Genomic DNA, 23,639 nt, shown 5'->3' on the forward strand with positions numbered 1-23,639 from the left:
CCGTACTTATGGCGTTCCTCTACCATGTTCCTTCTGTGCGACGACAGTGACCAATCACACATACCGTGTCGTGCCGTGCCATCCCGCTACTACCTTCTACACATTTCGCAAGATGGACTGCCAGGGGGGTCAACTTCGCGCAACTTCCGAGTACTCCGAGGAAAGCCGAAGCATCGTGGCCGCCCAGTCGCGACGAGAGTGGTTTCGCTTCAAAAGGCGGCCTGTAGAGGTACGGCATAGGAACAGCACAGGCACGGTACGCATGTGTTAACTAAACAAGACAAACCAATGGAGTTACAGTGTCAAAGTCTGAAAAGAAACTTCGTAAACCACGGCACGGATTGAACATGGCATGGGAACGACATACTATGTTTGAATAAACCTTAAGAAGTTTGGCTTACAAAAGCTCTTTTATATATTTACTCTGTCCTTCCGTCCAGGAGACAAAACTCTCAAGAACTAATTGATTAATCACCACCAAATTTGGTCAGAATGTAGAGGCTTAAAAGTTAGAAATCGAGTTCGTTGACGCAGGCGATAAGGAAATCGGAAGTGGTAGAAATCAAACCATATCCGGTTTTTACATTGGTCACTATAAAGCAGAAAAGATAATAGTAGAAGCGATTTTCTGCAATCGATTAAGCGTCGCAAGAACACTTTTCCTCTTCATCCGTAACTTTCTACGAAAACCGGAAGTGATAGAAATCAATTGCTTCCGGTTTTAACTTTGGTCGTTATAAAATAAGAAGGGTAATAAGACTAAAACCGGAAGCGGCAGACAATCAACCACTTCCGGTTCTAACGCTGACCGTTATAGAGTAAAGACAGTATGGAGAGAAACTATTTTAAGCAATCAATTAAACATTCCATGTTCACCCTAATATCTCTACTGAAACCAGAAACTTTAGAAATCTACTGCTACTTCCGATTTCAATATTAATTGGGAAAGTATCACAACACAAACCAAACTCCTTCACGTGGTGCACAAGTGACACTGTTACTTACTTACAAAACTCAAATGAAGACCTGAATTGAAAAATGCCTCAAGTCTACCTGAATGTTTTTCTTTTGAGGAAGAACAAAAGCCATCATATTGAATGTTTTTGTTTGGAAGTCCTTTCTTATGGTTTGTCTTACTAATTATGTTCCTTATTGTTCCTTATTAAAGAAGTTCCAACTGTGTGAAACAGATATATCAATATGAAAAATATGTATGTATGTCTATGGAGTTCGGATTTTTTTAAAAAAAAGATCAGGTTTTCAATTTGATATTTCGTTTGTGTTGTTAAGTACCGTTACATGTTTAAAGTGTGAATAATAGGTTACATTTTAATATACTAATTTGCATTTGTATATTACTATATACTAGTGTGCATTTGATGAAAAACAATGGCGGATCTAGAAAAGTCGTAAACCCCTCAACTGAATTCAATAAATCTTTTGACTTGAGATGTTATTCTCTTTAACTGCAATTACTTTGTATTAAAAATAAGATTTTGAATTGGATTTAGGTTGCAATATCATTGTACACAAGTGAATAGCCCTTGAAATATAGATGCGATGCCAACGAATGAAAAAAATGAAAATAGGAAAAATTGGATTTGGAATCTCTTTCAATCCAGGTCCTCAAACGAAGAATAAATGTACAAATTCATTCTGCTCCAGTAGAAAGGCAAAATGTTAAGGTGAGTGACTCCAGTTCGATTCTAGGGGTGGACAAACATTTTCAATCTTGATCGAAGATTATGCATATAAATAATAACTGAATATTATTTTAACATCAATCATTAGTTTAATATCAACCGTAAATCTGGTACGCATAATTGTAAATAACAGTGACCCGATGACAGCACATATATCAATGTTTTATTGTATACCAGCAGAAATAAGGTTGCTACCCGGCTCGATTTTGTCGGGCCAGTCCCCATTTTCGTTGGGACGCAGCTCTGTCCGGACTTTAAAATGTCCCGACTTTCATATATACTATTGATGAAATTAGTAACTATCATTGTTAATATTATTATTATTATTATTAGTAGTAGTAGTAGTAGTATACGTAGTAGTAGTAATAGTAGTAATAGTATTGATATTATTCAGAGACGTCTGGTGATCCAACAAATTACCCAAGCAGCAGTGTAGTCGTTATTTTTCCCGTTTTCACTATTTATATGTGATACAGAAGCGTCTTCGGGAGTGCATGGGAGGCAATTCCCCCCTGAGATTGAGAATCAAGTGTTTTCTAATAAACTGTATACTAATATACCGGTACTAATAAAAAAAAAAAAACGCGAAACATTCAAACATTCAATGAACACCTTGCTTCCCCTGACCAAATCTGAAATGACGCTACATCATAGGCTAGTACTAAATATATATATATATATATATATATATATATATATATATATATATATATATATATATATATATATATTAACAAAATATTAACGAAGACTTCTGTTTCGTTTTCCCTCGAGTTTATCATCGGAAACATCTTAAAATCGTTTCTAAGAAATTTCACAGTATTTTGCGTTTCTGTTATATTTCTTCTGCAGTAAGCAATATTTAATTAAGAATTCGTAGGACACTAAAATATATCAGTTGGCGAAAATATACTGTGAAACAGAAAGCAAAACTCAACGTTTTGTCAATTTGTTAAATGTCCCTATAACAGAAAAAGTATTCCACTGTTGATTGATGTTAAAAAGATTAGGCTAAGCTAACCTTTTTTCATAAACAGTATTGACAAATCGTGACGAGTAATTCCATCTTGTTCAGCAAACATGTCAGAAATAGTTGAAGTACTTTGGGATAGTGCTTGACTCAGAATGATCGACTACACCACGCTGGCACCACTAATCCACTGTGCCCTCTTGTATGTTACCGTATCCTTTAAGGTACAGCTGATAGGTATCCAAAACTTTTTCTTGCGAGGGTTCCAAATTTTGGAGAACTCTAATACTTCGAGACGCTAAGTCTAAGCAGTGCTGAACTAGTATTATTCTGCACTCGAAAAGGCGATAAGTAGTTGTTAAATGCTGACTTTTATGTTTTTTTTAAAGGTAAATACCCATGAAGTGTAAGATCAAATGTTTAATGTTACGTCAATCATTTTTCTGCTAAACAAGTATAGATTTACTAAGAAAGTTTAAATGTATGTGGAATTAGGAAGCCTTTATCATGAAGACTCCACTCGTGAGTACGCCCCTATTAGCAACGCCAATTGTTAACCATAAGCTGTTCTTATTGAAATAGGCTAATGGTGTTAATTTACGTCTGATAATGTTTTAAGAAATATAATGAATACGTTACTTAAGGTGATTTCATATTTTTCAAATTTTGGGCATTTGGTTTTCATATTTTCTTACTTTTCGTTCATTCTTTGCTTCTCTCCATCATTACCGTATTCAAAGTTTTTTACAAACTACATTATAAACACTACACTATACTAGGTACTACAATATGAGAGGGAGAGAGGAAAAGAAAACAGTACAGCCAAAGCACACACTACAAGCCAGTTCTAGCCCATTCATTCAACAGGATACTTGGTTAGACTTGTCCTCATGGAGAAAGGATGCTTCAGGCTTGTCCGCGCTCCGCTCACGACGCTTCTCTCATTGGTTAAAAGGTATGTTGAAGTGCGTTGTCATGGCAACGACTTGTTAGCACTGCATGCTTTGGTACAGAGAAGACTAGCTTGTTGCTTGTGTGTATATCGGTCTCCGAATAAGTAATCTATGACTTACATCAGAGGCTACGGCTTGTTATCGCGAAGATATGTATATTGGAGCCGATCGTGAGGTACAGAGCAGATTTATAAATTCTTTACAATTTCAGTATTAAATAAACAAAAAGTTTACGCATGGATTTATAATCGTCATTTTTATGACTATAAAAATAAGGGATGAAAAGTTTCAAGACGATATTATATTATTTAAAAAAAAATCAAGCAGAGCTCAGGCACTGCTTGGTTTGCTTGGGTGAACTGTACGTCACTGATATTATTATAGTTACACGATGCAGAGCCTTCAACAAAAGAGAAAACCTCAAAACAATAACAGGCAGATGGCACTGTGCCTTGCAACAGAAATTTTAAGATTGCTTTGCAATTGGTGAAGATAGATTTGTCAAGGCAGCAGCAACAAGTGACCATGAATTACATTTAAATGAGAGCAGTAGATGTGGGAGTGGTAACTGCTGAATCAATAACAGCAACAAAAGGTACTGTTCGTACAACAAAAATTACATTAAAGTATTGGGATGGTTAACTATTTTTTTCTACTTTGCATGTATTTAGGTATGTAACATTCAGGCCAATACATAGGCTACATTCTATTTAAATTTGCGACATTTTTATTATATATATATTTACGGGGCACATACGATTTACACTGTCTCACTTTCCCCTTATCAGTTAGATAGATCAAATGCAAACTCTTTTAGCATCTTTAAGATTGCACTTGGACCATCCTCCATACAGCACAGACTTTACATCGAAAGATTATCAAATCCTTCTTTAGCTGAACAGGTTCCTCAGAGGTAAACGTTTCAACATCGACGATGTGAAGTAACAACCTAGGGGTGATGATTCAGGTGGCTGTCTTTCATATGGAAAATCTACAAAAACTTATCCTACGCTATGAAAAATACTAAAATACCAACATACATTGAAAAGAAGCTGAAGGTAGTGTTGTTCAAGAAACGAGTGGATTTTGAGTTTAACGTCCCGTTCAACAGCGAGGCTATATGAGACGTAGGGATGCACGCGAGACGCGAGAAGTCTCGTCTCGTCTCGCATTTGCGAGACGAGACTGGAAATTTTATGCGAGACGCGAGACGAGACTAAACCATGCGATACGAGACTCAGTTAAGTCTCGCACGAGAAGTCTCGCGAGACTTCTCGCAGTCTCGCAACATTTATGAATTACATGTAATTATATATTTAGTGATTTTACATTTATTGAATTTTCTAAGTTGAGCGTTAATGCCTCCAGGAACAAAAAAGTGATTGGGGCAATAGACATTTTATGAGATTTATTATTATTCAAGGTTGATTTTCAGAATTAAAGCCTTCTTTACTTTCTAAACATCATTAAAAAAGAAAAGCTTTGTAAATTGGAAATTTATTACAACATCGATTTAGGACTTTATTTTGCGACACAAACATATACACGCGGGCGCGCACGAATACATAAACTTCTGTTTTTTTGGTCTGAAAAGCGAATAAGACTCCCTATTGCTGCAAAATGTGATATTTCTGTTGTTTCTGTCTTTTTCACATTACTACTAGCGATTTATGTTGGGGTATGGCGGGGAAATCCCCTCTCGTCAAAGTTTATCCCGGGTCCGGCTCGTAGAAATAACATGATATTTTTACATGGAATAAGTATTTTCTTTCTATATATTTATCAAAAACATCCCCCTCTAGTTCGGAAGTTTAATTCAAACACTGGTTTGGTAGGATGGCCCTATAGGTTTGATGCGAGATGGTAGGAATGGCCCTATATCTGTCAGTAATTTTATTTTCTAGATCTGGCAACACTATATAAGTTGAAAGCGAAAGTTGATAAAATGCGATAATGCAACATTGCTACAAGCGCGAACGAACCAAAAGAATTGGGTCGTATTGTGTTGTGAGGAGTTCTTTTGTTGTCTACAAGCGCTTTTGGTGGTATAAAAACATCTTTATAATGGAAAATCACCCTTCAAGGAAACGACCAAAACGTGTAAATGTTGATAGCGGCGATGATATTTTAGAAGAGCCAAATATTGCTGGAGACCTCTAAGCTGGTAAACAATGTTGGATCCAGCAACAATTTATGCTGGTTTTGCTGTAAATTATGCTATTAACCCTTTGGGGATCTCGGTACAATCTGTACCATACAGGATGTTTCATGGTACATTGCGTTATAACTCTCCTATTTGAGCTTTTTCGTCCGGTTTTTTCTTTTCTTTTCTTTTCTTTTTTTTTCAAGTCCAGAGGCATTGTAGAAGACCTTACGTATGGTTTCACACCTTCCTGCGTCGAGACATAGGAGTTGATGACGTCATAATGCTAAAATATATATTTTCTTTTAATATTGCGGGGCCGGTCTATGTTCATTATTTTTTGACGGGCTTATTTTTACACGTAGAAGATTGAAATTTTGCACAAATATTCAGTCCACCGAGTAGTATTTACCAGATTTTTTCAGATTTCTGCGTTAAAACAGGGGGGATCTAGAGGGACAAAAAGTTGAAAAAAAGGGATATTTTACCAAAAAATCCATTTCTTCGCGATTTTCCCGCCTTAGATACATGATGGAGACAAGTGAATGGTACCACCTGAAAGGAAGTTCTATTCTAAACAGAATGATGTGCGACACATGACCCTAGGATAATTAGGGAAGTGTCAGGGAATTTTTATGAAAATATACTTCTGTATAGGGGAATTTTGGACATTTTCGGTATTATTTTGTGCGGGCTTATTTTTGCACCTAGAAGATTGAAATTGTGCACAAACATTCAGTCCACCGAGGAGTATTTACGAGATTTCTTTTCGTACTTCTGTGTTAAAACATGGGGTACAAAGGGGCTAAACGTTGAAAAAGGGAAATTTTTACCAAAAATCCCTTTCACGGGATTTTCTCGCCTCAGATAAATGATGGAGACAAGTGAATGGTACCGCCTGAAAGGCAGTTCTATTTTGAAGAGAATGATGTGCAAACCATGATCCTAGGGTAATTAGGGATGTCTCAGGGAATGTTTAAAAATTTCCCTCTGTATACGGGAATATGGGACATTGTCGGTATATATATATATTTTTTGGCGGGCTTACTTTTGCACCTGGAAAATTGGAATTGTGCATAAACATTCAGCCCACCTAGTAGTATTTATCAGATTTTTTCATATCTCTGCGTTAAAACAGGGGGGTCCAGACGGGCTAAAAGTTGAAAAAAAAGGATATTTAGACCCAAAAAATCCTTTTTTCGGGATTTTCCCGCCTTAGATACATGATGGAGACATGTGAGTCATACCGCCTGAAAGGCAGTTCTAAGCTGAAGAGAATGATGGACGAAACATGACCCTAGGGTAATTAGGGATGTCTCAGGAAATTTTTTACCTGAGATCATGGTGTTTTACGGTAATTTGGGGCATGGTGGGAATTCCTGATAAAATTTCTTCCGCCCTTACTATTCAAGATAGAAACTTGAAATTTTGCACACACATTTAGTATACCAAGTACTATTTATCAGATTTTTTTAGATGGGTACGTTCACACAGGGCCGCTCCAGAGGGGCCCAAAGTGCGAGAAAAAATTCTCTCCGTAATTTTCTATTTGACATTATTTTTCCCGCTCCTGGTATATGGTACGATAATGCAAGTGGTACCATTTGAAAGCCAGCTTCATTCTGAAGAGAATGAGGTATGAACCATGATCCTAGGATAAATAGTGACGATGACTGAAAGTCTAAAAAATAGCCCAAAAAGCCGGGTACCGGAAAGGGTTAATTTGAGGAAAATTAATGGTCCAGGAATGAAATTCCAGCACAACTTTTCTTTTAATTTGGAGCGGAGGGGACACAAGTTCGGATACCATGTTTAACTTTAGGTTCCATCTCCTTAGGATGTTATGAACATTCATCCCATGGAAAGCAATGGCAAACCACCAAGGACTCAGCTTGCCAAGGGACTTTTAGGTCAAATACCTGCCTTCGGACAGAATATCACATCATCATTCATTAACAGCCATAGAATAACACATTGCAAAATTTTGACCAGAATATATGCGAGACTGCGAGACCATGCGAGAAAGTCTCGCGCGAGACGCGAGACGAGACTCAAAATTTTATGCGAGACGCGAGACGAGACTTCACATTTGCGAGACGAGACGAAACGCGAGACGAGACCAACATTTGAGGCTGCGAGACGAGACGAGACTTTTCCATTTCTCGTCTCGTCTCGTCTCGCGTGCATCCCTAATGAGACGTGGACCTACTGATTAACGTGGAATCCGAACCACACGAGACGAGAAAATTCAAATCTATTCTCGTGGGCAACACTAGCTGAAGATATATTCTGAGAATAATAAACGTTCTGTAAATAGTTAGTAGTTCTCATTTTATTGCAAATTGGCCCTTACTTTAAAACGCCCTTAGTATATACACTATTGCCATCTTAAATATAAACAAATAAAGAAATAAATCACTTCACTAAAATTACCTTTTTAACTATTTCACGACTGCGCTTGAAGAAATGTCGTATTTATTTTTGCAATCGAGTTTCACGGGTACATGAAAAGTTTGTTTAATAAATTCGATTTCAGATCCTAGTCATTTTCCATCACGAAAGCAGAAAAATCAATGAATAGATCACTTAGGCTAATGTATATTAGGAAAACAATTGGCACACATCAGAGTTGATCCCTTTATACACTACTTTTGCAATATATCAATGTGAAAAAGAAAATTAATTTTGAAACTTATACAATTTTCTTCTATGTTTGACATAAGATATGTAGAGAATTTAAAACATTACTGATTTGTGTTAATGACCTGTCGTGACAGTGAGGCTAGGCCGGACGAGATCTAGAGTTTAACAAGGAACCTGAATCTGTAGTTCCTATCATGCTTTCCTAGCGGGTATTAAATCCAGAATCTCGTGTATGAAAGGTACGGACGCTAGCAAACAGACAGTGAGAAGGCCTATCAAACATGAATTTTTATTATTAACACAGTCTTACAAGTAAATCTTGCGAGGCCGAAATCGACTTTATTGAACAAACTTGGCAGCGAAGTGGGGAATATCAACAAACTAGCATAAGCAAAATTTAAAGTGCTTCTGTCCACAACGACGGGCGCAATGGGTATTTGTAAAATGGGTAAAGGGGCAAAAAAACAAAACACATTAATAGATTCCGGAAGAAAGTAGACATCAATTAGAGGGTATCTTTCTCATGGCCACCACCTTGGTCATCTTGCATCTCGCTCGATTGTTTTAAGTAGGAAGGGGATCATGTAAGATGATATATCAGACTGGGCTAGAATTTTATGAAAAATACAATGATGAAGTCTATGTTGTAGGGATGGCCAAAATTTTCCGGAATCCGGATTCCGGAAATTTTGTTTTCCGGAATCGGAAAATTTACTTTCCGGAATTCGGAAAAATTCCGGATTTCGGAAAAATTCCGGAATTCGGAAAAAAATCCGGAATTCGGAAAAATTCCGGATTTCGGAAAAATTCCGGATTTCGGAAAAATTCCGGAATTCAGAAAAATTCCGGATTTCGGAAAAATTCCGGAATTCAGAAAAAATCCGGAATTCGGAAAAATTCCGGATTTCGGAAAAATTCCGACATTCGGAAAAAATCCGGAATTTAGAAAAAATCGGAATTTTTCCAGGATCCGGAATTTTTCCGACTTTACTTTCCGGATTCCGGAAAGTAAAAATTCTGGAATTGGCCATCCTTAGCTAGTAGCTGTTAAAAGAGAAACAATAATGAATAGGCTATATATACTGTATTAATTTCTTGTAGTTGGATATGTCTTTATCATTTACGTAGACAATTGCTACTGCAGTTATTTACTACTTTTTGAGAAAGGTCTTATTTTCACACAAAAAAGTCGCCGGTATGTCTCAAACATTATCGCGTTCCCACCTGCAGCTGCTCGAAAGCACTGCAAACTACGTTTTAACCAGGCGAAAGGCAGTGAAGGAAAATAAATCTCAACAAATATTCTAACAACATTCGCTTATTGTCAACGTACCTACAGTGAGCGCAGAAAGTGTTCGTACACCGTGCATACTTTATATTGAAAACAGCTAGCATGAGAACGGGAGGTGGAAAATATATATATAACCAGAATTAAGACTACACATTCATACATTTTATTTCTATATACAAGAGAAAGGCCAAACAAACACAATCACTGTTTTGTTCAGAAGAAAAGAGAGAATTCCTTTTTTGTAAACGCAAAAAGTCACCGTACACTTATGCTTGAATTAATGCTTATAAAGTATATTACGTTATTTAATATTTTGTGGGATTACCCTGTGCGTTAATGATTGTCTGTAGTCTTCGTGGCATTGATTTCACCTGTAGTAGTTCGTAGTTCTGTAGCTTCGGGACTGATTATGTCCCATTCTTCTTGAATAGCTTTTCTTAGGCCTTCTTTAGTAGACAAGCTGTGCCTTCTGATTCTTATCTCCAGAACAGATCATAGATGTTCTATGGGGTTCATGTCTGGGGATTGGGGAGGTGTGCGAAGCTGTTTCAAGGTATTATAGAGTCAGGGGCGGATCCAGAGGGGGGCGATCGGGGCGATCGCCCCCCCCACAAGAGGAAACTTTCTTATTTTATATATAAATAAACCCATCCATAACAAGTTTGGAGCTCTTAAAAGTAGCAGTATTACCGCCGACCGCCCCCCCCAGAAGTCCGTCCTGGATCCGCCCCTGGCAAACCTTGCAGACAGGCCTCGTTCAACAGTACAAACAATAATTGCGATGTATAATGTTTCTATCACTGTGCGAAACCATAAAAAAATAATAAAAATAATAATAATAATAAAAAAGAACTGGAAGACCAAGATTGTTGAGTGAACAAGTTAAACGTTACATTATTAGGGAAAGAAGAAAGGTTCCAAAAAGTAGTGCTGGGCAATTGGCAACGGATCTGGAAACACGCGGTGTTGAAGTATCAGCCAGTACAGTGCGGAATATTTGCAGGGTATCATGGTCGGATAGCCAGGAAAATGTTCTGGGTGAACAAGACAAATCGTATAAAAAGACTAAAGTTTGAAAAAGAGTATAAAGATAAGGGATCAGGCTTCTTTCTGGAATAGGGTCATATTTTCGGACGAAAGTAAATTTAATTTTATCGAGTCCAATGGGAGGCGTATGGTATGGCGCAAGGTGAATATAGAGATGAATCCTCAAAATCTCGTCTCTAAAGTAAGACACGGAGGAGGGTCCGTGCTCGTTTGGGGTTGTATGAGTGCCTCAGGAGTGGGTCGCCTCCACCTTATCGATGGAGTGATGATCCACAAAGTGTATATTAACATATTAAAGGAATATCTCCATACTAGTGCGCAGAAGATGGTTCTTGAAAACAATTTATTGTTCAGCAAGACAACGACTCCAAACATACGGCGGAAAATACTCGATTGTGGCTACTCTATACAGGGGCGGATCCAGGACGGACTTCTGGGGAAGGGGCGGTCGGCAGTAATACTGCTACTTTTAAGAGCTCCAAACTTGTTATGGATGGGTTTATTTATATATAAAATAAGAAAGTTTCCTCTTGTGGGGGGGAGCGATGGCCCCGATCGCCCCCCTCTGGATCTGCCCCTGAGGTTTGCTATCTTTCTCAAAGACTTACCCTTCTTATGCACTTTAATAATTACTTTTCTTGTCTCCTCATTTGTTTCTGTTCGGTTGCTTCCCATTTCGACAGCCCACCGTGCAGTTTTTTTCACTCCTATTCACAACTAAACTCATTCTGTTACTCGTCATGCTATACAGAGGTGTATACTCAGGTGAATACTAGTGATCCCCAGTTGTGCGTCAGGTGTACGATCACTTTTTGCGTCTACTCTACATTTTCTACGGAATTTATTTACTTTCTGACCATTAAACTTGTCTTTGTGGTTCTTTATTGATATATTCATAAAGCTTAGTTTTCATTATTCATATTGTGTGTGTTATTACACTTCTTAAATTTTCTGTTTCTTTTTCGCAGGCATTCTCGTTTCAATAGCATAGGTGTACGAACACTTTCTGCGCTCACTGTATGTACAGTAAATACAAATTTATAATTTTTGACTTTACGAAGTATACAATGTAATTGTTCAATAATTAACATAAGCAGGCATTCATTAATTTATATTAATATAATAATTAACAAAACTAATAAGCGGGTGATTGATGACTCAGTGGTAGAGTTTTCATCTATGGTATTCTAACCCAGGACATGTGGGTTTTCGATGGCTAATTTTGTGTTCGAAAATTTTCCCGGTGGTACTCTTGGTTCCCTTTCTTATATTTGTTCCATCATCACTCATTAACGAATTTAGTTTATCAAAACTCTATAGCCATATATTCATTCTCTCCGTCAGTGAAACAAACAGTCTCAAGAACTATCTGATGGATTACCAATCAATTTTGGCCATGATGTACAGAGTCAATAGTTAAGAATCGAGTTCCCTGATGACTGTAATATTCAAACCGGAAGCGGTACAAATCAACCATTTCCGGTTTTAACGTTAATCATTATATAGTAAATATGGTAATAGATAGCGAGAAGCGGTTTCCAGTAATCGACATATATAACATTCATGTAGATAGAATGTTACCCAGTTTGTGCATCTGCTGAAAATAATGAGCTTAGGTATTTAGAGAGCATTTTCCGCTTTAGAAAATGTGTGCTTGGTAAAGAATGTAGAGAATTAGCTGAGTCAGGCACGTAGCTAGAATATGGTAATAGGAAGGGGGGGGGGATCTGTCACGAAATACTGTGGTTATTTACCAGGGGCTCAATCATTCTAAACTATTTTATTGGCAACATATATTGGTTCGTTTAGCCAAGATTTCTAATGGGGGCATGATATGAAATACTGTGGTTACACACCAGAGGCTCGATCAATCTAAATATTTTACTGACAACATACCCATATTGATTGGTTAGAACAATAAAATGAGGATATATTAGTAAGTATTTTAATAAGAAGCTATGAAGAAATCTCGAGTAAAAGAATATAAAAAAAAGTATTGAAAAAGATATCGTCTTCCGAGGTCATTCGAACGGTGTCGAGAATTTTGCGTCTGGGAAATTTGCGCCCTACCTCAAGAACAGGGAAAATTGCGCCTGCGATGTACCTCCACCGGGAAGTTTGAGCCCTGCGAAATAAAAGAACCTATTGGAGCTTACGCATTTGCTCGGAGGGGCTGACATTACAGCATAAACAATCCTCCCCCCACAACCATGCCATTTGTGATTTATTTTCATTGTGGCTATATAAGGGGAGAATAAACTTCAATATAAGCCAAAAGAACACAACGGATCAACGCAATCACTGCTTCTTCCAGAGATGATTTTGGGGGAACACTGGCCTTCTCAGAGCTCTCAGAGGGCCCCCTCGGAGGAGACCAAAATAATACGTCTATAATATAATAATAAATAGAATAGTACCAGCAGTGACCCCCCTCCGGAATACTAAATGTGCCCCCCGGAACATTTTTCCTGAAAGAACGACTGAACGCAATTGTGTGTTTGAAGTGTAATTCCAGCAAGTAAACACACTGTACATAGTTTTCTTGATAATATTACTGAACTGATTTTACATTCACTTTACATTTTCTTTTCTATATTTTGTGTCCTGAAAAGCCAAACAACTCGCAAGGATTGTGAACAGAGATTTCTGGATAGAGCCAAACAGCCTTTTGTAGATTAAATTATACTCTTTGATTATATTAATAAATAATTATATATCAATCATTTATACGTTTATTGTAAATTTTGTAGTATAATGAAAAATTGTATTTGTATGGATTGCCCTTTAGTGAACTAAAATTGTATTTTTTTCATTTGTTCGGAATATTATAACGGATGGAGTAACTCACTGAGACGATGAGAGGCAAGCCTAGTTCAAGTGCGAGTGAAGTTACTTTACACAATACAATAATAAGTTGAATTGTAGGGCGCTAACATCCCAGTGCAAATATATAGCCGGCGCATTTCCCCCTCTTTTTGGGGTAGGGCGCAAACATCCCAGTGCAAATATATTGCGAGCGCATTTTTTCCTATTTTTGTGGTAGGGTGCCAATTTCCCGGGCGCAAAATTCTCGCATTCAAGGAAAATATAATGTCCGTGAAGTTGACAAGCCACTTATGTCAGATTCCAATTTCGACTTTAAACGTCGCTAGTGCTACGTTAGTGTTCGATAGTGACGCAAATCGTTAGTACTCCAACTGCATGCCAACACGCCCACTTCTAAGAATCATCTCAAAAATGAGGTTAACCGTTAGAGCCAGTAAGTGCTCATTGGTGCCATTAACATTAACGTTAATGCCTCCATCCTACGGCCCTTTGAGTAATAATAACACCACGTTTTTTGCTAGTCTCAATGCGTCCCTATATTCTCGCGAACATTCTGACGTGCCCAAGTTAGTTACTTTTTTTTTTGGGGACTATTGTTTATCTGTTATTGTTTATTGTTTATTGCTAGTCTGCAGAGTAGTCCTTACATTAATATGCCATTGTCCTTGATAATCATTGCGTATTTACAAGCAATTTGTTATTACTGTTAGAAGATATAAAAAAACAACAGATAAAATCTACTACTTAACGGTTCATATTTTTCTTTTACAGTACATAAACGATTAATAATAATAATAATAATAATAATAATAATAATAATAATAATAATAATAATAATAATAATAATAATAATAATACTATTCCAGCATAAAAGTTATCAATTGCATCACACTGGCAACAAGCGACGCATATTTTAACTTCATAAAAAATCGTTTCTCACGATTTTCTGGAAAACTACGTATGATAACATCTTCATTATGTCAAGTTGTTTATCTCAGTGTGATATATGTCTTACCTCTGGACAATATCACAGTAAAACAAAAATTAAATATTAGGAGTACATCGTAGTTTTGGACTACATCTCATTAACCATGGGAAGATTGAGTAGTGTATACTTTAGGATGTAAGTTTCAACTTAACTTGCATCATACATTCTTAGGATTACAAAAAGGAAATTTGTTCGTTTGCATTTGAACAAAATTCTTAGGATTACAAAAAGAAAAAAATAATTTTTCCGAAATCCGGAATTTTTCCGAATTCCGGATTTTTTCCGAATTCCGGAATTTTTCTGAATTCCGGAATTTTTCCGAATTCCGGATTTTTTCCGAAATCCGGAATTTTTCCGAATTCCGGAATTTTTCTGAATTCCGGATTTTTTCCTAAATCCGGAATTTTTCCGAATTCCGGATTTTTTCCGAAATCCGGAATTTTTCCGAATTCCGGAATTTTCCGATTTTACTTTCCGGATTCCGGAAAGTAAAAATTCCGGAATTGGCCATCCCTACTATGTTGCCATATGTTTATTTATAAGACATAATGAAATGGCAAGTTAAGTTCGTTGATTCCGAGAGTTTTTAACAACTGTATCTTTTTAAACAAAATTCAAGTTAGAGCTCCTTCGGGTTAAGCGGTTAGCGTACGCGCCTTTGGTGTGGGAGACCCGGCAGGAGCTCATGTGGTTTGGATTCCACGTCAGGTAATCCACCTAATTAGTATGTCCACGTCTCATATAACCTCGCTGCTGAACGGATGATTAAAAATGAACTTAACTCAACTTAAATTCAAGTTAGAGAGACCTAATGTGCGCTAGTGCGTACTGAAGGATTGTCTGCTTATGAAGGATTGTCTTCTAACTTGATTCTCCTCTCGAATACTCCAATGGAGAACACGTCATCTGTCTCCCACAGTTGCTTAAGGTTCATAATCGTCTCGTCTCCATTTCATTATGTCTTACAAATATAAACGTATGGCAACATTGACTTCACCATTGTATTTCCCTTACAATTCTAGCCCAGTTTGGTATACTATCTGATCCCTATTTACAACAATTCAGCGAGATACAAGATGGCAGTCACGACAAGCCTACCCTCTAATAGATGTCTATGTCCTGCCGGTGTCTATTAATCTCTTTCTGTTTTCCAGCCCTATACCCGTTTTACACACATACAACAATTTTCAGACTTAACACTCATTGTTCTGGCTTATTCTGATCAATCGGGTTTTTGGTTACTGCTTCCGTTTATGGACGGAAACACTTTAAATTTCGCTTACGCTTGTTTGTTGATATTCCCTACTTCGCCGCCAAATTTGTTCAACAAAGTCGATTTTAACCTGCAAGGTTTACTTGTTAGCATGTCAGTTAGTTTTTATTTTACTTTACCCGTATTTACATTTTGTGCGCCACTGTACTCTTAAACAATTTGCTTCAACCCCCTTCCCCACGCACAAACCCTAGTAGCAAAATCGATTGGCCCAACGTTGGGAAAATGGTGGTAGTGCGACATACAAACGGTGGCCCAACGTCATGTTTGGCCGCTTTGGCAACCAATTCCCACCCAAACCATTTCCCACTTATTCCCCAACCAAAAGAAGGGTGGGCCTTCGTTTACCCAACCAATTCCCAACCATCTCCCAACGTTGGGCCAACTAAACCCCAACAACCTTGAGAATGTTGGGCCTACATTCACCCAACCAAATCCCACCAGTCTCCCTACGTTACACCAACTAAACCTCGACGTTGAATGGTGGTTCTCCATCCAAACGCTGACGTTTACCCAACCAAATCTAGCATTATTCCCTGACGTGTCCTTGCGACAGATGGGGTAGGGTGGTGATGCATTCGGTTTGGCACCTTTGACTTTTTATATGGTATTCCTGAGATATTCGGATATTATTTATTTACACAGTTATTATTCATATATAATGACGCAGATATGATCAAGTGTATTTGCGTTATTACTATATAAATAATAACTCATGCCTAAATAAATAACAGATCTGAGTATCAGGAATACCATGTAAAAAGTAAAATGTGTCGAACCGAATGCATCTCCACCCTACCTCATCCGCAGCGAAGACACGTTAGGGAACGTCAGGGAATTATGCTACATTTGGTTGCGCACACGACAGCATTGGATGATGAACTACCATTCAACGTAGAGGTTTGGCTGGGCTAACTTCGGAAGACTGAAAATATGGATTATTGAATGTGTGAAGCAGTCTGAGATTCGACTCGCTCAGCATTTGTATTGTGTGTTGGTCTCACGACAACTTTCGAACATCTGAACCGACTCAAATGAAACTTTTAATGATTATTTATTCGTTCAAAGTACATACCAAGTTCATTGGAGAGGAAAATTGGGCAAGAGGGAGGGGGTAAAGCCCCCTACATGTGCAAAAATGTAGGAAAACACTAAAGAGGAATACTTACATGTTGGATCAGGATGCGACGTCTTCCGATTGTACATTTATACTAGTACTAAACAATAAACTCCATGGTTCTGGATAATCAATAACCATTAAAACGCTCTGGAAAACCATTAACCATTAAATAACCATCAGTTGATAAGATCTGCTGTCAACAGTCTTTTCTCAATGTTTGCGTCTGATAAAGAGGACGTTAGGTCCTTGAAACTGTAACGTATAGTTATTAATATAATTCATTTTGTTCTGTTCAGAACTGCGTTTTAATGCATACTAGTACTAACCAAGCATATTATTGAAAAATAAAAATCAATAGACAAACAGCCAAATAACAAACACGCATTATACCCATTAGAGATTGAGGAACTTTTCCTTGCTATCTTATATACCAATCCACAATACTACTGCAATAACAAAGTAATTGAAAAAAGAGATCAGTATTAATTAATGAAATAAATTAAACACTGTTCTTAAGTTTCCACTACATAATTTTTATTATAATTGCAAGTTGCAAAATCATTTGTTTTACATTACAATCTTCTTACATGTAAAAAAGTACAATAACAAATAAAAATAGTAAATAATTTTGAAGTTGCAAACAAAATTTTGGTAACTGTTCATTGTAAACAACAATGAGATATGCATATTAAATCTGGATCCATGTTGAAATCCCAGCATTATTTCACATATGTGTACGAGCATATGAAAGGGGACCAGCCGGTGGGTTAATGATAGAAGTAAATCTGTGCATGAAAATGGCATATTTTGAAGCACTATACAATTCTTATTTTGTTAATGTTACAATTATACTCAGATAGCGTAGATCAGTTATTACTTCTACTACATATGAAGAAATTTTACAGCACCATCGCCTCATATACGTATAAAATAGACTTTTTTGAATGCGATTATATATATATATATATATATATATATATATATATATACAACACGTCTGAGTGTCTACTTTCTAAATGCATGCACCCATACATATGTTGTAACATTACAAGAAAAACGTTGAGATGTGTAACTGGCTAGTAAACCTATATATTTCATAATTTCTTAACATACACAACTTAATATTCTGATCAGATAAAACAAGTAAATGCCTTTTTATCTTATAAATCCAAGAAAGCAAACAAATTAAAAAAAAAAAAAAAGCTACATCATAGGAAAAGACAAGTAGACCTAACAGTGCGAATGGAAATTCAAAGAGTCATTAAACGTTCGATTCGATTTTATAAGGCACAGGATGATGATTTGGATAAAACATACCTACTGTTTCCCTTCCCCCCGGCCTGTGTACGTACAGCTTAAAGTTCAATAAACGTTGCTTTCTTTCTAAAATTAAGAGGCCCCGTCACGGCGAAATCAAAATATCGCTGATTTTACAGTAATTATGATATCTTCAAACAGATAAAAGTAATCGAAAAGTGGAACAAGAGCTCGCTACACAATATTATTTTACATGAGATACCGTTATCACGACTCACTTATCTGCTTTCGATTTCTAGCCATTTAAAGAATCGGCACTTATTTTTGCGTTTACAAATGGCTGCAAACGCAAAGCTACTAGGTGATTCGTGATAACGGTATCTAATGCAAAATAATATTGTCTAGGGCGCTCTTGTTCCACATTTCGATTCTTTTATCTATTTGAAGATATCACATAATTACTGTAAAATTAGCGGTATTTTAATTTCGCTGTGACGGGGCCTCTTAAAAGTATACTTCATTACAAAGTCAACACTCGAAAAGTAGGGACTATAGAAAATAAAAATATCTCAATAAAGAAATTAGGGTGACTTCCGATTTTTACACCAAGCCTCCGCAAGTGCAGACATTATAATTTTGAAGTAGAAAATGTGTGATTGGACCAATAATCGAACCTGAGACCTTAGGCTCATCATGCTTATGTGCTAACTCACTGCGTCACCCAGTCGATCTAACTCCCAACCACACAATTTCAACTATTGAGGACGGTGTTGTAATTCTTTCTGACCACATGGAGTGTACTACAACTTCGTTGAGTTTGGACTACCCCAGTGTCTGCTGGGAAGTCCAATCACAACAGAAAGTTGTGGTATCCTGACTCTGCATATACCGTAGTCTGAAAAAAAAAAAAAAGAACACCGTACTCAAAAGTGTAAATTGTGTGACTGGAAAATGGATCGACTGGGTGGCGAAGTTGGTTAGCACACAGGCGCGATAAACCTAAGGACCTGGGTTTGATCTCGAGTCCTGTCACACATTTTTCACTTTTAAAATTAATAATAATGTCCACTTGAAAAACTGGTGTTTTATCATTGCCTGAACCACAATTCCCATTAAAGGCTAAAAACATTTGGTTGAATTCGAATGTAAAGGTAAACCATCCACATTATTTGTAATAGTTACCAAACATGTTCCCTCATTTTCTACCAACAACTTGGAATTTACAAATGGATAAATACATGGAATCAAACCTGATGACTTTTTCTTCACAATATTATGTTCTACGCCAAAGTATTTAAATAGACCCCCTGCACGTGTATCTACATTGGAGCAAGACGGTGTATGTAATAGAGTTCGTGCGTCTAAAGGAAGTTGAGGGAAATATTGGTTTAAAATATGTAACAGATTGGTAGTGGCTGTATTAGTTATGTTATATTCCTTTGCCCACTGCACCAACTTCACTTCCAAAGAATCAGGAACTTCACCATGTGAACTATCACTCCACATTCCAAAATCACTAGAATTATCATATTCACTGGATACCTCTGAAATGTCGAGGTCACTGACACGTAGAACTTGATTATCATTTCTGCACGAAGTTTCATTCGCATTGTTATCTGAATCTAGTTTATTAGTTTTCTTTATTTCTTGTCCTATTACTTCTGCAGAGAGAAATTTGTATTCATTAACAATTTCTTCATACTCCTTTTGAATCTTGCGGCGCTTAGATCTCGCAGAATCTCCAAAGTTTTCTTTTTCCACTGTTTCCTCCATTTTTCAACTATTTAGCTGTCCTTTTAAAATCGAAGAATTGGATGTAGGTTCAGTAGCTGGCCTCTCATCCCAACCAGAACTGCAAATAAAAGTTAAGTAGCTTATTAGCACAAACAATCCCCTCCAATGCAACGTAATATATATTTCATATGTACAAAGTGAAAACAGCCGAACTTAATTTATAAAATATAATTTAAATACATTTGTAGTTCGCGATTTTCTAAAGTAAACAAATAAAGGTCCATTCTACCACTGGTTTAGCATTTGCAAATTCTGTGCTTCGCGAATGTCAATACTGGGTAGAAATTTTCATGTACACCTCAGATGAATACTGGAATAAAACTTTCAAAACAGACCCTACCAGAGCCCTTTGTCCTTCCGACTTGTGCCATATACACTTAACACCTTAAAACCTATCGAAATAAATAATGAAGTGGAAAAAATATTTTTAAAACTTCATTTGGCAGTTCTTTTATTTCAATCTTTTTTAAATAACATTTTTCTCTTGTAATAAGTGTTGCGAACCAGGGTTGGCAAAAAACGTTTTCTTACAAAAAATAAAAAGTCAACCTGTTTCTGTGATTGATTTGAAAAAAATACGTATGGACAGAAATAAATTAACTTGGCCTTCACGTATTTCCAGCAATGGGGTTATAAAGGACAAGATCTACAACTCCTATACGAAGTATATTCGGGAATCGAAATAGTACTTTGCGTATAGAGTTGTGCGGTTCTATTAGTGTATTTTTTAGACCAGGAAATTCCCGTCATAATCATGCCTGCGTTATTATTTATCAACAATATTAACAAGTATGTAACGTCATTTTAGTGACATTGTATTATAATCAATACGCTAGAAATGACGTTTATAAAAGTAATGAATGGCTGAATTTTAAAATAAGAATTTAACCCAACACAGGGTTCTTACAAATTACTTTTATCATTTTCCCTGATTTCCAGGTGCAAGATCACCTATTTTCCCTGACCCGCGGCATTTAATAACATAATGGTGTACTGATGATGAATGCCCGTAAAAACTAAATAAAGACTTGGGGCAGTGATTCTCAACCTGTGTGCTGCCAAAGATCAAGAACTTTCCGTTTGTAACACTATACAGTAGACACAGAGCCATACAAAAGGCTAATAATAGTAGACTAGTGTAAGTTATCCAAGGAATTGCCTTTTGAGCTAGTGAAGAGACTTTATAATACATCTTCAAATAATATTATACACTAACGTTATATTTCTTTATATAAAACACTGAAAGATTAGCCATCCTTCTGCACAACGAGCAGCTGTAACTTAAGAATTCTTAAAAAAAATGGCAATAAATTGATTCTATAAATTTCGAAAAAAAATAAGCGCTCCTAAAAGTTTAGTAAACAAACCAAAATAAAAACGATACTTTAATGGAATTTCTCAATATTTCTTTGAATTCAATAAAATGAAAAATAAAACAATGAGAAACTTTTCAAAATAATGTGTAAATGTATATGCAACTGTGAGAATGCAAGTTGTGAATTTTCCACCAACAAACGCAAAAATATTTGAAAGTTTAACATAATGAAAGTTATGACGAGCGAACATTACAGCTGCCCATACCAATTCCTACCGATTTTTTTTTTTTCAGTTATTGCAATAGATCCTACTTGGTATCACAACAAAACAAATTTATTGTTATACATATTATACAACATATTAAAAGATAAAGAGAATTTTAGGAATGAACCCCCCTCAAAAAAAAAAAAAAAAGCAGCAAAAGATAGCGATCTTGGCCGATAATTAGTTTTCGGATCAGGAGCTACAAAATTTTTGAACGGCACCTCATTTTTTTTTTTTTTTTTTAACGGAATAAGCTCATACAGAGTTAAGTGATAATTTTCGATTCATTTATCTATTGTGAAGACATTACAGAAAAACGGTGAAATTAGCGGCAGGTTAATGTTAAACGCACTAAAATTATGACTTAAATAATATTAACTTAAATCTATCCATCTTAAATACAATTACTTTACATCGAAATAACTTGCCGAAAAAATGCTTCTTTTTCTGCCTTTTTTAAAATGTATTAGTTGTTTCTTCAGATTCCCCACTCGCAGAGGATGGTCGTCTTCGTTCCCGCCCACCGTCTCTGTTGATGAAGTACTTAAACCAATTCCTTATATGCATTTCTATTTGATCATCGGTTGCTGATGGTATTACCCGCCGAACGCCATCTGGAATGATTACAAAGTTTCAATGTAATTAACATGTATAACGCAATGTATAGAACACTTATGAATTAAAAAGTACAATCGTTCACTGTTAAATTACTCGGAATATTCTGAAGATAATTCAATTTTAATGTTTCGTAGCCAAGTGAACATTAGGGTCGAAGGTCGTCACACCTGAGATCTGGCGTCCCTTTCCATTCAGATGCGATATCACTTGCCTCTTTGGGACTGAGAAAACCCGCCAAAAAACTCAGTCAGGATGATTACCGACATTGGTATCCTGACCTTCGAAGTAGGAAGTAAAAGTTTTACTGCCATTCTCCTATAAACAGTACTAAATGGTCACAAACACGAATGACGTGTTAATGTTCCGATCCTTGTAACCAGATCCGATTTCGGTCCATACGCTTGCAATCACTCGGATATTTCCTATACCAACTAGCCTGTATTGATTGTACCATCTCGACGTTTGATCCATGGTAGTGGAGGATATTACTGAAGTAAGATTTTTCCAGTCCCTACAAACAACAATCAAGACTACAGTCACTGACATAAACACATTCTCTCTTGCTATTTATGGATGGAAGATTTCATCCATGAATAACGTAAGACATAATGTGTTTTGTCTGTTTGGTGGGAGTTTCGCGTCCCTTTTCAGCAGCGAGGCTATATAGAGACAGAACCTAAATTTTAAGGTGGGATCTGAACGACTACTCGAGTTGCTATCCGAGGCATTAGGTTTCCAGGTGAATTTGAACCTGCGACCACGCGCACTGAAGGCGAGCGCTGTAACCGTAACGATGGCTACGGGGAAACCCGAGAGAGAGAGAGAGAGAGAGTTTTATATCACTGAGTGTGGTGTTAGTTGGTTTTTAGAAGGACTGCTAAAAAAATCTTACTTCAATAAATTCCTTCTCAATATTTTAATTTTGTAAGGTTCTCTTCAATCAATAAACAAATAAATGTGATTTAGTGGTTAGTCTGCAGTTTCATTCGAATCCAAAAAAAGTAAAAAAAATCTTCATCCATGCATAACAAAATGATACAGTGTTCTATGTCAGTGAGTGCAGTATTAGTTGTTTACAGAGTTTGGAAAAAATCATACTTCAATAATATTCTTCCCAACCATGGACTAAATGTTGAGATGGTACCGTGAACCCAAGTTAACTGTTGCTATACGGAACACCCGAGTAATTTAAAATTAATGGACCAAAATTGGATCTGAGAAACCTGTAATTTATTTTCGAGAGAAAATTGGCTATTCCCTGTAACGTATAGCGAATTAAATGAAAATGAGATCTTTCAGTTTTACGTCCCACGGTTATGACGGTTAGGCAAAAGGAGACGATGATGATGAGAAATGAATAAAATGGTGGAATGAAAAAAGTGGGAGGAAACGGGCGAATCCCAAAAAAAAACATGAGTACGGTGTTTGTCCA

At 36.6% G+C, this 23,639-nt stretch overlaps 2 protein-coding genes across 6 annotated transcripts in view; one reads left to right on the top strand and one right to left on the bottom strand.

Moving 5' to 3' along the window:
- The window catches only part of LOC145690173 (phosrestin-2-like), a 624,883-nt gene that overhangs the window by 436,439 nt on the left and 164,805 nt on the right, over positions 1-23,639 (top strand). The gene's annotated exons all lie outside the window — the stretch shown is intronic.
- The window catches only part of LOC145690174 (uncharacterized), a 345,250-nt gene that overhangs the window by 113,431 nt on the left and 208,180 nt on the right, over positions 1-23,639 (bottom strand). For 3 of the 5 annotated variants that reach the window (XM_081764807.1, XM_081764806.1, XM_081764805.1), the window contains exon 3: positions 22,024-22,203. The exons of the other annotated variants lie outside the window; for them this stretch is intronic. In XM_081764807.1, coding sequence (XP_081620933.1) covers positions 22,046-22,203 — 158 coding nt within the window. In that variant the 3' untranslated portion in view covers positions 22,024-22,045. Of the gene's footprint in view, positions 1-22,023; positions 22,204-23,639 lie in introns of those variants that run through there. 5 annotated transcript variants of the gene reach the window in all.

Source organism: Thermobia domestica, chromosome 7 (genome assembly GCF_964235325.1).
Source record: "Thermobia domestica chromosome 7, izTheDome1.hap1.1, whole genome shotgun sequence".
Lineage (NCBI taxonomy): Eukaryota > Metazoa > Arthropoda > Insecta > Zygentoma > Lepismatidae > Thermobia > Thermobia domestica.